The sequence below is a fragment of the Eucalyptus grandis genome, chromosome 11 (assembly GCF_016545825.1).
Source record: "Eucalyptus grandis isolate ANBG69807.140 chromosome 11, ASM1654582v1, whole genome shotgun sequence".
Classification (NCBI taxonomy): Eukaryota; Viridiplantae; Streptophyta; class Magnoliopsida; order Myrtales; family Myrtaceae; genus Eucalyptus; species Eucalyptus grandis.
In genome coordinates, this window is record NC_052622.1 from 30,712,471 (window position 1) to 30,727,588 (window position 15,118).

At 39.8% G+C, this 15,118-nt stretch overlaps 2 protein-coding genes across 2 annotated transcripts; one reads left to right on the forward strand and one right to left on the reverse strand.

The window, feature by feature from the left end:
• Positions 1-497: 497 nt before the first annotated feature.
• LOC104425745 (desumoylating isopeptidase 1) lies at positions 498-3,885 on the forward strand. Its single transcript, XM_010038530.3, has 5 exons — positions 498-657; positions 1,485-1,544; positions 1,635-1,732; positions 2,186-2,502; positions 3,290-3,885. The coding sequence occupies exons 2-5, from the start codon at positions 1,536-1,538 to the stop codon at positions 3,703-3,705; spliced, it is 840 nt and encodes a 279-aa protein (XP_010036832.2). The 5' UTR covers positions 498-657; positions 1,485-1,535; the 3' UTR covers positions 3,706-3,885.
• Positions 3,886-10,763: 6,878 nt separating this feature from the next.
• On the reverse strand, positions 10,764-14,586 carry LOC104425747 (thiamine-repressible mitochondrial transport protein THI74). The gene is made up of 3 exons (XM_010038531.3): positions 13,620-14,586; positions 13,090-13,522; positions 10,764-11,503 (listed from the first exon to the last, which is right to left on the reverse strand). The coding sequence occupies exons 1-3, from the start codon at positions 14,190-14,192 to the stop codon at positions 11,193-11,195; spliced, it is 1,317 nt and encodes a 438-aa protein (XP_010036833.2). The 5' UTR covers positions 14,193-14,586; the 3' UTR covers positions 10,764-11,192.
• Between the last annotated feature and the right edge of the window lie 532 nt (positions 14,587-15,118).

Genomic DNA, 15,118 nt, shown 5'->3' on the forward strand with positions numbered 1-15,118 from the left:
AAAAAACCCAAACTTTAGGTCCAATCCCGACTCTATCCCTTTTTTTTTTTTTTATAAAGAAAATCATCTACTTTTACTCTAGTCCTAAATTTGCTCTCGTTAGCTGTTTGTCCAAAAATCGTGATTAGTCGTCCCTAATTTTTATATCCTATAACTGTCTTATTTTGAAAATAATTTTCCATATCGTATTACTGATGTGTATTTATTATCGATTTGGAAATGCTATATTAAGTTGGGAGTGGACAGGTAAATTTGAGAGTAGATTAAAAATTGGTGATTTTTTTTTTTTTTTAGACAGGAAAATTTTGGGGCGGGACTGGACCCTTGTGGGGTTCGGGGCAAATTTAAATTAGGTACGTTAGGGAATTGGCCCTGTCATTATTATAAAGTCGTGAAAGGCGTGCGAGGGAACGAGAATAAGACCGGGAGGTTCTAGAAAACTCCAACAACAGCGACCGCACCCACGCCCCCCACGACATTAAAGATGACCGGAACTCCTCCAACTCCCCCGCGTCAGTTTCCTCCTTATTCGTGGCCAACAAGCTTTCTCCCTTCTCGCGTCGTCGTCGTCCTTTCCCTCTCTCTCTCTCTCCCTCGCTCTCCACCGTTTGCCTCGGCGCCGCGCCGCTTCGCTTCGCTTTCCCCTGTTTCTCTCAGGTAATCTCTCTCTCTCTCTCTCTCTGGGTCGCGTCCTGCGCGGCCGTCCTGGCAAATTCTCCCGACCGGAGGCGTCTCGCGGGGCGCATTCCGTTCGAGAATGGGGGTTTCCGTTCGCGAATTGAAGGATTCCCGTTTTCGATTTGCTCTCGGATCCACCGGATTCGCGTGCGTCGGCTAAAAAAGATTCGAGCCGCGTTTCCCACGTCAAAGTCTAGGTTCTTCGTGGCGTCCGCGTCTTGCATTTTGTGTTTGCTGCTATGCAAATTTCTGCGGTTAGATTCGACCGATCTCTGTATCTTTAGTGTGGGATATTGGTTTGGGTGCGGGGGGATTTAAGCCGGGGATTGCTTAGCTGTGCTGCCGAATGCGGGGGTGAAAGGGAGTCAATTCTGTTTGGTCGACTGGTGAAATCGTCTTAGGCTCGGCATACGAACTTACTGCAGTGCTTTATTTGGAGCGTATAGCAGAATATCGCCCCAGAGGGTGATGGTTTGTCGGATGTTTATATAATCGGGTTCTGATCTGAATGAGATGGTTTGCTTTTGGGTCAATTGGAAATTAGACATGATAATTTGCTTCATCGAATCTTGGGTCCCCTTACTTGGTATAATCTTGAGGAGCTCTCTGAAAGGGTGTAAAATGAAGTTAGTCATTCGGTTAATTTTGCCAAAAAAAAATTGCTGCACTGCAATGCATTATCTATAGACAAAAGTAGTCAGTTCTTGTTTAGTTTCTCAGTGTAGTTGTGACTCGTGAGGCTTTGCTTTATTACTTGCGTGGCTGGAGTGCTGATTTTAATGATGTTGGTTCTTTGATTTGTTTAGTCCTTGTAGGTGACACTCTCACTGTTCGCATTTGGGAGTTTCGAAAGTCATATGGCTGAGGTAAATGAAACGTTTCAGTGACATACTTTGGTTTCTCGTATCTGTTGGTGCATCGTGTGAATGTTGTGACAATTATTCTGAATATGGCAGGAGGGTCACAGGGTTACTTTGAATGTGTATGACCTGAGCCAAGGTCTTGCTCGACAGCTTTCCACATCTTTCTTGGGAAAGGCGATTGAGGGCATATGGTAAGTGGATTGCAGTCGGAGGAGGGAAAGATGTCTATTTGTTAAGTCTTCTTGTTCTCATGAAAATGCTGCTTCTGGGTGCACAAGCTCCAAGCAATACATCTCGAAATTGTATTTTAAGCTGCTTCTGGTATTTTATTATTGTTTTCTTTTTTTTTTTGGTTGAGGAAAAAGAAGGGGGGGCAGGCAAATAGAGACATTATTTAATTTGGATCTTTGGTACTGAAATTTTTTTGATCTTCGTGTTTCTTGATGATATTGAGTACTCTTGCTTTGTGAGGGGTCCATGTCTCGTCTGACCTCATGTTAACTGACTACTTTTGTAAATGTTACATTTAATCTGGATTTTTTTTAACCAGATGACATGCCTTTCCCTTTAGAAGAAAAGAAAAACCAGTATGCAGATCTCTTTTATCTTACTGACATCAATGATTTGAATTTTTTCAAACACAGGCACACTGGAGTGGTAGTGTATGGTAATGAATACTACTTTGGAGGAGGTATACAGCATGCCCCTGTTGGGTCAACGCCGTATGGTACTCCCATTCGTGTTGTAGAATTGGGTGTCACACATGTACCAAAAGATGTTTTCGAGATGTATTTACAGGAGATCAGTCCTCGATACACAGCAGAAACATATAGCCTGCTCACTCACAATTGTAACAACTTCAGTAATGAGGTAGCCCAATTTTTAGTGGGTTCAACCATTCCAGACTATATTTTGCAGCTTCCTAATGAGGTCATGAGTAGCCCGATGGGTGCTTTGATCTGTAAGTCCATTTTTACTGGCCAAGATGTTTCCTCAATTGTGTGTTGACTTCTTTTTCCATAAACTAAAGGAATTGGTTGGATTAACATGCTGTTGCACTACGCTAGTAGTGTGATACAATTGGAAATCTATGCTATCAGAACTCAGTAGAAATCACCTGTCCTACTCTCCCTATGATTGAGTTTGGATATGGGCCCCACTATCCCTGTAGGTTGTATATTACTGTTTGTTATTCCTCAGTGTGCTGGGTGATTATCTGGTGTTGTGATGAACCATAGTTCCTCTATGAAATAAGGGAGATTTCTGCATGTGATGTTGATTGAGTGTACTTGGTCTCTATTTTTGGGAGAACATGGGGATGAGATACCCCTACATGGATTATCCATCTGGTAGGTGACTGCACGACAATATTGTCTTTATGTCATGTGAGGGAAAGACGTCGCTCTTTTCCTTGTCATCTTGGAATTATAAAAGGGCAGGTGATAGGCACATAGAATCTTGCCCTGGAACTTTTTGAGCATGATGTATCCCTACAAATTATTGTTTGTTTGTGAGAGATTAAGTTGAAGGGATGGTAAAAGTTCTCAAGTCAGGCAATCATCATCAAGGTTAACGTCCTCCTTTTTTTGGTCATAAGGTCAACGTGCTCTAGTTCCTCATATATTGTTGTGGATGTTGTCGCATTTGGTTCCTTGTGGTGGCTTTGGCATTTCTAAATTGTATAACTGGCGTCTGCTGCTTGTGAATGTGTTCCATTGAATGACGTATACTTCTGGTTTGTATTACAGTGCCTATGATACAGAACCTGGAGACGACTTTGAAAGCAGGAGCCGTTCCTCAAGTTCCACAATTTAGGCCTCCATCCTCGACCCCTGATGTTACCAAGTCGTTTGGCAGTACTCCTAGTGCACCTGTGAAGAAAACCAAAGCCACAGATACGGATAAGAAACAGCAATCTGGGGTGTGTGCTAAGGAGTCTAAGGATGAAAAAGCCCCAGCTGCAAGTGATTCTGCCGCTGCAAAAGTCGACCCTGTACCAGGAGATCCTCTGGGAGATGCACGGAGCAAGGTGCAGGAGGAGATTAGTGCAGAATTTGCGGCGATCATGGCGAGTGGAACGTTGCGCGCAAGTGAAGCTGCGGCACTTGCCACCAAGAGGGTGATGCAGAGATATGGGCACATGAACATTGCGATGTCGAGCTAAAATGAACTGAAAAGCAACGCATTGTTATTACTAGGAAAAAGTGGTTTACAATGCAGTAGACACAAAGTGATTGATTATCATGAGACTGAATTGGTCGGCTCCACCCTGATGTAAACTGATTTCATTGTTCGAATTATTAACAGAGACGTTTTCTGCGTATGCCTTCGATTTTGAATGCCAGATTAGCGGGTGGAAAACACGAATGAACTTTGCATTCGCACTTCGTGTGTTTTTCCTATACTTTGATGGCTGTAGGATGTGTTTCTACAGCCCCTGCCAAGATGTACTTGTTCCCTATGCATGTCAATTGAAGAAGCGATGCCTATCGCTTACGTGGCGATGTGCCTTTAATCCCAGATCGGAGCGCCTCTAGTTCGGGTTTTCTCCCTTTTTTGTTTTTTGGTGGAGGCTCTTATTAATTTCTTTCAGTAATCAATTTCTATAGTTTCTGGTCCACATGCCCGGGCCGCGTCCTTTTACAAAATTTAAGCTGATTTTCTCTGATTTGAACTTTGAAGTGACGGTTGGACTGATGGATGGTCATCATTTACACAATTGAAGCTGACTTTCTGTGATTTGAACTTTGAAGTCACGCTTGGACCGATGGACAATCATCATTTACAAAATTGAAGCTGACTTTCTGTGATTTGAACTTTGGAGTTACGGTTTGACTATCCATTGCAAAATGGCAATTGCTATTTTTCAAAATCAAGAGAGACAGACTACTAATACCACATCGATCCCTGATGATACTCCTATGAAAAGCACGAATTTCAGATCCTATGTTTTCAAGCCAACCCAAATTGACAAAGAAAATTTAATAGTGGTACTCTCGCTTGACTTATATTTGAAGTGAACTAAATATTTTGACCATCAAAGTCCAATCCCTAAGAGCACATTTGGTAATCATTATATTTTTAGAATAATTTTTTATCAAAAATAATTATTTTTATTCTATTCCTAAAAACAATTTTAAACATTTTAAACCATTTGATAACTATCCAAAATTTTTATTTTCGAAATAAAATTACGTTTGGTACTATTCTTAAAATTTCTAATTCAAATCATTTTCTTTTTTTTTTAATAATTTTTTTCTTTTTTTCTCTTCTTCTTCTTCAAGGGTTGTTGGTCGCCGACCCTCGACGAGACCGTGCCTCATCGGCCAAGCCTTGGCCGGGCAAGTGGTCTCGTCCAAATCTGGCGAGATCGAGCCCCATTAGCGGCTGGGTGAACTTTGCCTCGTCGGATTTGGGCAAGGCCAAGCCTTGCCCGATTAGGTGAGGTTTGCCGATAGCTAGGGAGGCCCACTTGGCCACCAACGAGGCTCGACCTTGTTAGATCTAGTGAGGCTGAGCCTCGCCGGTGGCTAGGCGCACCTCCGGCGAGCTCGCCGAACCAATCGCCGGCAACCGGCGGCGACGGTTGAAAAAAAAAAAAAAAGAGAAGGAAGAAAAACAAGAAGAGAGAAGATAAAATAGAAAATATGGGTTTGTTTGATTATATAATTGTTCCCGATAATAAAGAATCAAACTTTTTTTTTACTTCTCGATTATGTTTCAAATCTATTTTTGAGAATAAAAAAAAAAAAATTTGTTCTTGGGAATAAATATTTTACCAAACAAATTTATATTTCAAGTCTACTCTCAGTTTTAAAATAACATAAATTGTTATTATTTGGCAAGTTGCCAAACACAGCCTTAGAAGCCGAAGAAACTCCAAAAAGAAAATAATTTCTCGAATAAAACTTCGCACAGGCCAAAGACAAAGTAAAAATGTAATATAAAGATAAAAAAAAAAATTAGGAAAAAACAAAAGAATTTGCGCCTACAAGAACGAAATGGAGGTCGCGATTATTGTCCATACACTCTTCGAAATGCAAAGAGAGGCAACTTCGAATTTGCTCTCTCAACTTCTCTGCTTCTCTCTCCTCACCAAAGAACAACAAGAAGACCTCAGCTGCGTTTTGTTAGACTTCTGAAAAAATGCCTTTGAGCAAATACGTTGAAGAGTTTTTTTTTTTTTTGAAATGCAAAATAATGTTTTATAAAGTGCAATTTAATAGTACATTAGAAAACAACTTTGATTTAAAAAATGCCCTTGAAAGGATTTTTGCTACATTTTTTTGGAAAAAAAAAAAACTTCAAACCCTTCACTAGACTCTGGTCAGATTTTGTTTAAAAAAAAAATAAAAAATCTGAGGAGCCTTCTATTGGATTATCATCGTGGATCAATCTGTTGAAGTATGAGCCGGCCCTTAGATTCCCCTGCCTTTTAGACAAGTAGTCTCTTTTGATTCTGAAAAATAGCAATAGAATTCTCCATCGGCCCAACTGCAACTTCAAAATTTAGGAGAAATTATCCAGAAAATCCTAAATCCATTAATTGTCCAAAAATCTTAAAACCATTATATGAAGGCCATTTCAGTTCTAACATTTTCAATTGTGTCAATTTAGTTCTAAATTTTTTGATGATTTACCTTTAATTTTGAACCTTTTGATAATTTGCCAATATAATTTTTCCAGTCAAATATTCAAATAATAGGTTTATGACTATATTGGCAAATTTTTAAGATTTTCAGGACAATTTCTCCTAAACTTTGAAGTTGGATGAGCATGGTGGTGCTATTGTAGTATAAAGGACTTAATAGGATTAGAGATCATAAATAATGAAGGAGGATCTCCATCCTTGAATTCTGAACCTTTCTCTTTCTTTGTCGAGTCTCAAACATGATCTTGTAGAGTTCTAATATCAAGGCGTTGAGGCACCAAATCTTGTCTAGCTGAGATCTCTACAAATATGTTTCTAATAGAGCTCTAAGGAAAACTGCTAAGCTATATAGTTGGGGCAGTAGTCAGGGTAAAAGAATTAGCTAGTTGCCTTTGATGATGGGGAAGACCATACTCTTTAAGCTCAACAATCTGCTATTTCACCTATGCTATTTCTTCCAAGCTGGATTCTTGCAGCTTCAAAATTAGAAAGCATTTTTTCAAGATTTCTAATCATCCCTTCAATTTTGATGGAAGCTTCTACACCTTGGTCTGTTCTTTGGTGCATATGATCAAGCCAATTTTGCCTTGCAACGAAACCTTAATACAGGGTTTCAACAGTTGTACCAATTTAATGAAGAACAATGGTATGAGAAGTACGCACCTTGTTTAAAAGAAGGGCATTCTCAATCTGTCAATTTAGGCCGACTTCTTCCGCAGAAATCTTCTTGGGATTTCCACTAGCATCAACCCCCGAAGGCATTTGCTATTTTAGCAACATATTTATACCTCTAGAACTAGTTGTTTCAAACTCTTGTTTTAGCTGGGAAGTGGGAGTCAAAGGAGGAAAATTTGCAGGAGAAAACATGTATATATTCGGAGGGTTGGCCATATGTTGTTCGGCCTCTTGAACTTTTTGGGCATTCGGCACTAGATTAACAGGACTCTTGGCTTGAGCGGTTTTGAATTACAAGAGGAATTTTTATTAATTCACTTGTAAATGGGTTTGTAGAATGGGGAAACGGGTTGCTATTTTGGCTTTATTTATTGAGGCTCAGGCTTTGATAGTTCATAAGGCTTATGGTTAGGAGGTGGTGGTGAATAAATGGAGACAGTGATAGAGAAGGGTAAGGCACTGTGTAGGATACCATAAACTGGTACCTATTACCTTCCGTCATCTTCACCAAGAGAACCTATAGAAGAATTGCAATCTAGGTATCTCTGATGGAAAGGATCTCGAGCCCGTTTCTTTTTCTTCTTCACTGAATGGCGATGATCTTCATCTTTTGTAAGGGTTGTACAAAGTTCACACTAGCAGTCACGTTCTAGTAATAGTGTCATGTAACCGAGTCTTTAAGGTAGTAAATAGGATTACCAAAGGAATAAACTGGAGGGCCTGTCTAGGCTTTATGATTAGGTTTACCTTCCCCATCTTCTTGGTGATCCTGAGTAGGTTGGACCATAAGAAGAGTGAACAAGATAGAGCTGAATGTTTCTGTCTTCTGCTCTGTGGGGACAAATTTAATAACCACATTGCCATCTTTCTTCTTGGTAAACTTTGGCTTAGTGTACTGGACTAAACGAACATCCTTGTACAACTTTTCATAGTTGGTTACCCAAGTCCTAGGACAAAGTTTAACCGACTCATCCCTAATTTTTTTTTTTTTTTAGGAATATAAATGCAAGGTGTTGTATGGTTATTGTTCACAGAGATCAATAAGGCTTCTTCTAATGCTGGAAGAGAGAGATTGATGACATGGTTCTAAACTCTATACACCATTTGATAGTACAAGATAGCAACAACAGAATTTGCTACTTGGGGAGCTCCAGAAATTTCGAGTTGAATTTTCAAGGCGATAAATAGTTGAGGGTTAGAAAGTGTCATTGAAATTTGGAAAAAGAGTGACAAACACCGTTCCAACATTCAAGATAGTCTTGATTTTCCCAATATAGGCATGTTGGTAGTCAATAAAACTTGTGTTCAGAAGAGCCATTTGGGCAATTACAGGGAGACCTTTTTAATCATGGAAAGACAAGTTAAGACAAATTGCACCATAGTACAAATGGGTGTATCCTTTTTGAATCCAATGTCAAAGGAATTCAAAAGGGATTTGTGGAGTAACAAACTATTCTTAGGAATAGGATGTTGATTAAACAAAGTAGATTGGACATATTCCTTGATTTCTTTTGGAGTGTGACTAATTAACTGTCAAATAGAAAGGATAATAGAAAAAGAGGGCGGTTGTCTAGCAAAAGCAGCATAGGGTTTACAATAGGAGGATAGTAGGTAAGATTTTCTCAGCTTCATTGAGGCAGAATACCTCATAAAGCCAATCGATCTTGGAGGATTTAGATTTACAAAAAGGACTTGATGGAGTTAAGATAACTAGAATATCTACTAGTGGTGAAGAAAGTTTGAGGTGGGTGTTTTCACTCATGGTAGAATGATGGTTTCCCTTTAAATTCTATTGGTGTAACAAATCTTAGAAAGATACTATAGCATGTGAGTATGATTTGAGTTGGTGAATTCCACTCTAGAATTGAGAACTGTCTACTAAAGAATAGTTCTAAAAAATTGTAACCAAGAATCATTGATTCCATGGATCAATTGAAGAACAGGACCGCCGGTCTAGTTTAATTCTCAAGTGGGTCCATAGAACTGATCCCACCAAACGTAACATTTTCCAGCAAGCCAAAGTAAAAAGAAAGCCAAAGAACTTCCCTTTTGCAAGACCAATAAAAAGAATGGGCTCATATTGAAAGTTGAGAGCTAAAGTAATGAATTGATGGACATTGACTTTGAGAGTTGAGGTGGTGAATGAGAGATAGAGGATAGAGAGACAACTTAGACAAGGTGAAAGTGAGACAAAGGGAGCACTTGATCAATGGATGTTAAGCTTCAAATTAGGGATTTTAGGATTTTTATTTTTATTAATTTTTTTGTTGAAAATTTGTTTAAAAAATTAAATATATAAATTACTGGTCTGATTGAATAGGCAATCTTTCCTTCCCAAAACTGGGAGCCGGACAGATGTCCAACTGAAATAAAAAATCGAACTGATTTTCTTAAAAACCATTGGTTTCAGGTTTGGTCGAGTCCCATTTGGAGTCACCGACACTCGAAATTGCTTCAAAAGTTTATCCAGCATTCCGGACAGCGACATCTGTACAGCGTGTCGACTGTCTTATCCAGAACTACAACTTGCCTGCATAGGAAGAAGATTTTTCTCTGCTCGACGTCGCACGCGCAAGTGCATGCTAACCACAGATCTCGGGCTTTGCCTCGTTTCGTCCATCTATTTTGGGCCCAATCGAGTCTGAACCGTGGCAGAACACGAGGTCGACTTTTACTTTTAACCCTTTTAGATCTTTCGACTTTTACTGTCTAATAATTCGACGTCTACTTAACGCAAGGTATCCAAAGCCTTTTTAAGATATATCGATGCCGATATAGTGAATTACATACTTTTTATTTGAAAATGTGTTTATACTTTAGCTGGATAAATAAGTTTTACAAAACGATGGAAATAAGCATGGCCTACTGACCTTATATTATTAGCGGGAGAGCAGTTCGAGAGACTTGAAAACTCAATGGGTGAATTTGAAGAATGTTCTTAGGATGCATTTGTTTGGGAGGAAATTGTTTTTCAAGGATTAATTTTATGGACTTTTACGTGTTTGGTTCACGAAAAATGATTACTCGATTGAAAACACTTTGCGGTCAACGAAAATATTCATACAAAAATTTAGGAAAGTGAGTTCTTAAATCTAAAGATGTGAAAATCATAATTGCTTATATCGAATACTATAATACTTTTTTTTTTTTATTCATTTTCCTTCTTCTTCTTTGGCCAATAAGTGGATGACTGGCCATAGATGAGCTAGAGCCTTGCCATTGTCAGCTAGGTTCGAGATCACCGATTTAGCGAGATTGAGGCCCGATGAAACTCTAATGAGCCCAACCTCGCTAGCCTGCACTTGTGGCTAGAAACCAGCCATTGTTGGGGCTCGGCAATCGATGAAGGAAAGAAAAAAAAAAAAAGAAAAATTATTTAAAATTTGATTTTTTTTTTTTTTTGGCTGTGAATAAAGTCTTGAGGTTGAAATTATTTGCCAAATGATGTTCAAGCATTAGAAGATGTTTTTGGTTACATATCACCAAATAAAGGAAAATGATCCACTTTACTAAAAATGATTTCATGGCAAGTATTTTCCTTCATTATAAAGTTTTTCTCTAAATAGATACACCTCGATTGGGTTGCGGACTACGCAAATTCAGCCCAGTCCCAATCGCGGCCTAGGCGTATTTGTGCATTTTCGTAACTTTTTTTTTTTTTGTCAAGTGCATTTTCGTACCTTGATCTGACCTGAATTGACACGATGGATTGGGGGCGTGTCCACGGCTCCATGCAAAGCTTTGCTCGCGCACCATCACATTCAACCAACGCTTGAGAAATAATTGCTTCGAGGGTACCATGCACTTTGGAGTTTCATAGCAACCCCAAAATTTGAGATGCGTTGGAAAGCATAGCTCGAATTCTAACCGGAGATGAAGATGAGGGTCTTCACAACTACTGAAAATCAATCGAATGGCCTCCATTTATTTAGGCAGTACAAAGTTCTTCAAGTACAATATACTTCAATCGAAAAATCGTACATCACCGCTTCATCTGAGATTCACTGTTCCAAATATTGATCAAGCTCAGCTCATTCTCTTTAGAGTGCTCCTGCTCTCTCATCTAAGTGTACAGTGGCCCTAATTGACCAGTGAAGACTTCTTGACTGAGATCGAGAAGACAATTTGCATTCTTTCAGAGCATAAGCAATTCGAGGTGCACCTGAGTTGTAACTACAATAATGGAGAGAGTCTCATGTGTAGCTTACGGATGGAGTCAGAGACTGGGAACGAGAAGTTAATGCTCCTTTAAGAACTTTCCCTTTGAAAAATGGCATATTATATCTTCACACGCAGAATTGCTTTGTCAGCTCGAAAACCTCGTGCTAGGAAACTGCCTCTGATTTCTCAGTATGCAAAGCAGCACGGTCTTGGTTACCAATGTCTTCATTTTCGAGATCAACACTGGCTTCTTTTGATCTGCTGAAAGCATCAGAAGGTATATTGATGCCTGCAAATCCGATCATGACTGCAACAGCACCGAGGTAATCCATGAGATTAGGCGCACTGCCAGTCAATGAATCTACAACAGCTGCCAATGGAACTTGAATGGTAAGACCAGCGGTTGCAACGGTGGTAGTAGTCAGAAGAACAGCCTTGGCCCACAAGTAATCACTCAGCACATTATCTAGCAAACCTGAGTATGAATTGGGAAAGGGGAAAAGAAGCAGATCAGTGAGTTTGACCTTCCAGCATATTTTGGCTAATCCAACAGCTCAAAATATAGATCAACAGAATTCTGAATCAAATGTCGTCAGGCAGAAGATATTATCTCTCCATCCGCAAGAAGTTAAATGTAAGCATGTGTATGAGTTACTACACTGGCAACTATACAATCATTACTCTTCTATCCTTCATTCGAATCAAGTCATTGACAATGATTTTAGAGGGCCACGATCTTCTTTGCCTCAAGAAAGGTTTACAGTTGAAGGATAGAGCTCCCATGTGCAAGAAAGCAGATATTACAACATTTTAGGAAATAGTCTAGCTAAGTAACTCTACAAATTACATAATCAAAATCCCAAATAAAAACTGTATCCATCATGCAGCTGTCCCGTATTTCATTGTTAGTATGCCAGCAATCTGAGACTACTTTGCAGTTATTCATAAAATGCTAAGCCAAGATAGTACTTCTCCATATTCTTTGTCAGAAATTTATTCGTTCCATCCAGACCCTACCATTAGCTCCTTCCCTTCCCCTCCCCTTTCTTCCCAACTTACATTTCAACCAACTACAGTAACCTCACTCAGCACCAGGAAGCTTTTGCTAACTAAAGTATATTATAGCTAGAAATTCCTCTTCCACAAAGCAAAAGAGACTATCCACAAACACGCACAGAATATCCCTACACATGCTTAATCAAAAGGCACAGTAATTCTTTTCATGTGCTTAGGGACATGTTAGCTCAAATCAACCTTTGAAACTCTGGGGAAACTTTTAGAGATCACTTCTGATAAACTTAGCTAAATCTGATTAGATGCAAGTTGTGATCATGCATTCCAAAGATATGTCTGATCAAGTACATATATTCACCAGACATGCACAATGCTGTATCTTGGAAGAGCCTGCATAATTGGCAGTAAGCATGCCAGCATAACTACAGGTTTAGCAACCACCCACCAATTGCTTGTCAATGACTACTCTGCGATATGTCATCTGCAGTCAACTACAAGTGCTGATAAGAGTACATAGTCTGATGTCTGACTTGTGTACACACCTGAATGTGGGTATGACGATGACTATTCAATAGTCCGCCAAAGAAAAGAAAAGGTGGCCTACTCAAAAGAGTTTTTTCTTTTGGCGGAAGTGGGTGAGGGGAATGGGACTCATGACACAAAGTGAACATATTAAGGATATTTCCGTTCACTGTTTAAATATTTTTCTATTGCCTTTTCCTTCCACCCCATCCAAACAACCTAACTATTGATTTCCCTCAACTTGCTTCCAATTCTATTTCCCTTCATTTTCCTCGCAACTTTGACTCACCAAACATTAAGGGCCTAAAGCTGTGTTGGGCTTCAAAAGCAAGCAAACACCATATCAAGAAAAAGTGAAAGACAAAACTCAACAAACAACCACAAGCTCCTTAAAAATATGATCAAATCAGGTAAACCAACTTAGACCTAACCACTGTTTTTTGCCCCCAAGAAAAGCATAGCACATTTTAGATGACTAAAAGGAAAATCAAGAAAAAGAACCAAATCATGGAACTTGCTACTCACCTTTACCAACAATTAGACCAACTTGCTCCCAGTTAAGGTTAGTAAATGGCTCCAGCTTAGCAAAATTAAGCACAAGGGCGACAGGAAGGAATATCAAGAGGTTAAACAGCCCCAAGTATCCAAGGAACAGAGCCATGCTGACTTGACCTTGCTCTTGCTTCTCATCATCATCAGGTAGTTTAATCCTAATCAAGGTGATGTATACAGCATACAGGGCAGATGAGACAAGAGCAAGGATGTCTCCAAGAAGAGGATTTGTCGCAGTTGCACTTACTGAAGAATCTGTTTGGGAGTCACCCACACTAACAATGATTGTTCCTCCCATACAAAGAAGAACGCTGATCAGCTTTACCCAGGTAAATTTCTCTCCCAAGAACGCAAGAGAGACCAAAAAGGTGAATAGACTTGATGCACTGCTCAAGATAGTGTTTGACTGCGAAAAAACGAGGCAATAAAACCAATCAAATAACAACCATAGAAACATATGCAAAAACTAGACAAGGAAAACCACTTATAAAAGATGCTAGTACCGTGACGGTAGTGTACTTTAAGGACAGATTGAAAGTGAGCTGCGCAAAGAACCAAAATGGGCAAATGAGAAGGCTAACTTTCGCGACTCTCATCCTTGTCCAACGTCCCTTTGCATCCACTCCCTTTTCAACAACTTCACTCATTACACCTTGATCATGCAAAGCCCCTTCACTCTCATGCTCAGATCCTACATAAACATCTTTTGCATGATGACTTATTTCGCCTTCCTCCGCAGACGTGGATGGATTCGGATCATCAGCTCTCGCACTCAAATCACCTCCCGCAAGTAAATTCGCCTTCTCCGATTCCCCCGATCCTTTCAAAGGGCTACCATCACCACGCTTCCTATTCCACCAGAACCATAAACTCCCATATTTATCCTCCACATAGCGCCCGATTTCAAAGATGGGAATGTACACGATGAACAAGGAATTGCATATATACGTGATGAGGAAAGGCGAAACTCCCGAATCGACCACGGATTGAACCACATAACTAGCAGCAATCCAAATGGTGGCCACGGCAACTATGTATATCAACCCCAAAACCCATCTCCAAACTTTACTCGTCATCTCCTCCTCCTATCGAAATTCCCAATCTTTTTTCCCCTTCTTTGAGCACCAAAACCATCAAATCACCCAACAATTCACCTTCGCAGAGACATCCCGTCCTAGGATAAGTTCCCAACAGCCTCCGCAATTCACGAATCCAGAAAGGAACATCCGCATTGCAAGATACGATCAACTGCCGGAAGCTGGAACAACCACACGACCCGAAAGCTGGGGAAATTGAAGTAATACTTACATCGCCTGCTTCGCCGGGAAACTCCCCTCAAACCAAAATCGAATCGTTCGATCCGTCGCGAGTTCAGAACCTCGGATTGACTCAAAAACTGAATCTTTCTCAGACGAAGATCGCGCAAGACTAGTCGGGAAGGGGTCGTTGAAAAATCGACGGGAGTTTCGTCTTCTTCTGATTCCGACGCGCCGACGCGCACATGGGAAATATGGGCCCGGGATCGCCATCGCAGTCGGCCCATCATGGTTCATACATGCAAGCCCATCAACGGTTGGGTCGCGACACTCGGGCTCTTTTGGTAAATTTTGTTTCTGTTTCTCGAAACAACTATTTATGTTATTTTGTTTTAAAAAAAAAAAAAAAAAAAAAATAGATATGTTTTTTTGTAGCATTTTTGTTCTGGAAATAGATTTGGAACAGAAATAAAAAGTAGAAAAAAGTAACTTCTTGTTTTAGGAAACAATTTCTAGAATCTATTTTTTTCTTTCTTCTCTCCTCTTCTCTTTCTTTTCATTTTGTTCTTCTTCTTCCTTTTGGCTGATCACCGGCCCCCTCAGACGTTGAGCCATGGCATTACCATCACCATTTTCTGTTCACCACTTCTAATTAGGCTTGCACGTGGAAGGAGATGTTGAAATATCTTATATTGCTTGATAACGAGTTTTATATGCTCTTTATAAACACATTGTTTTCCTCCAAC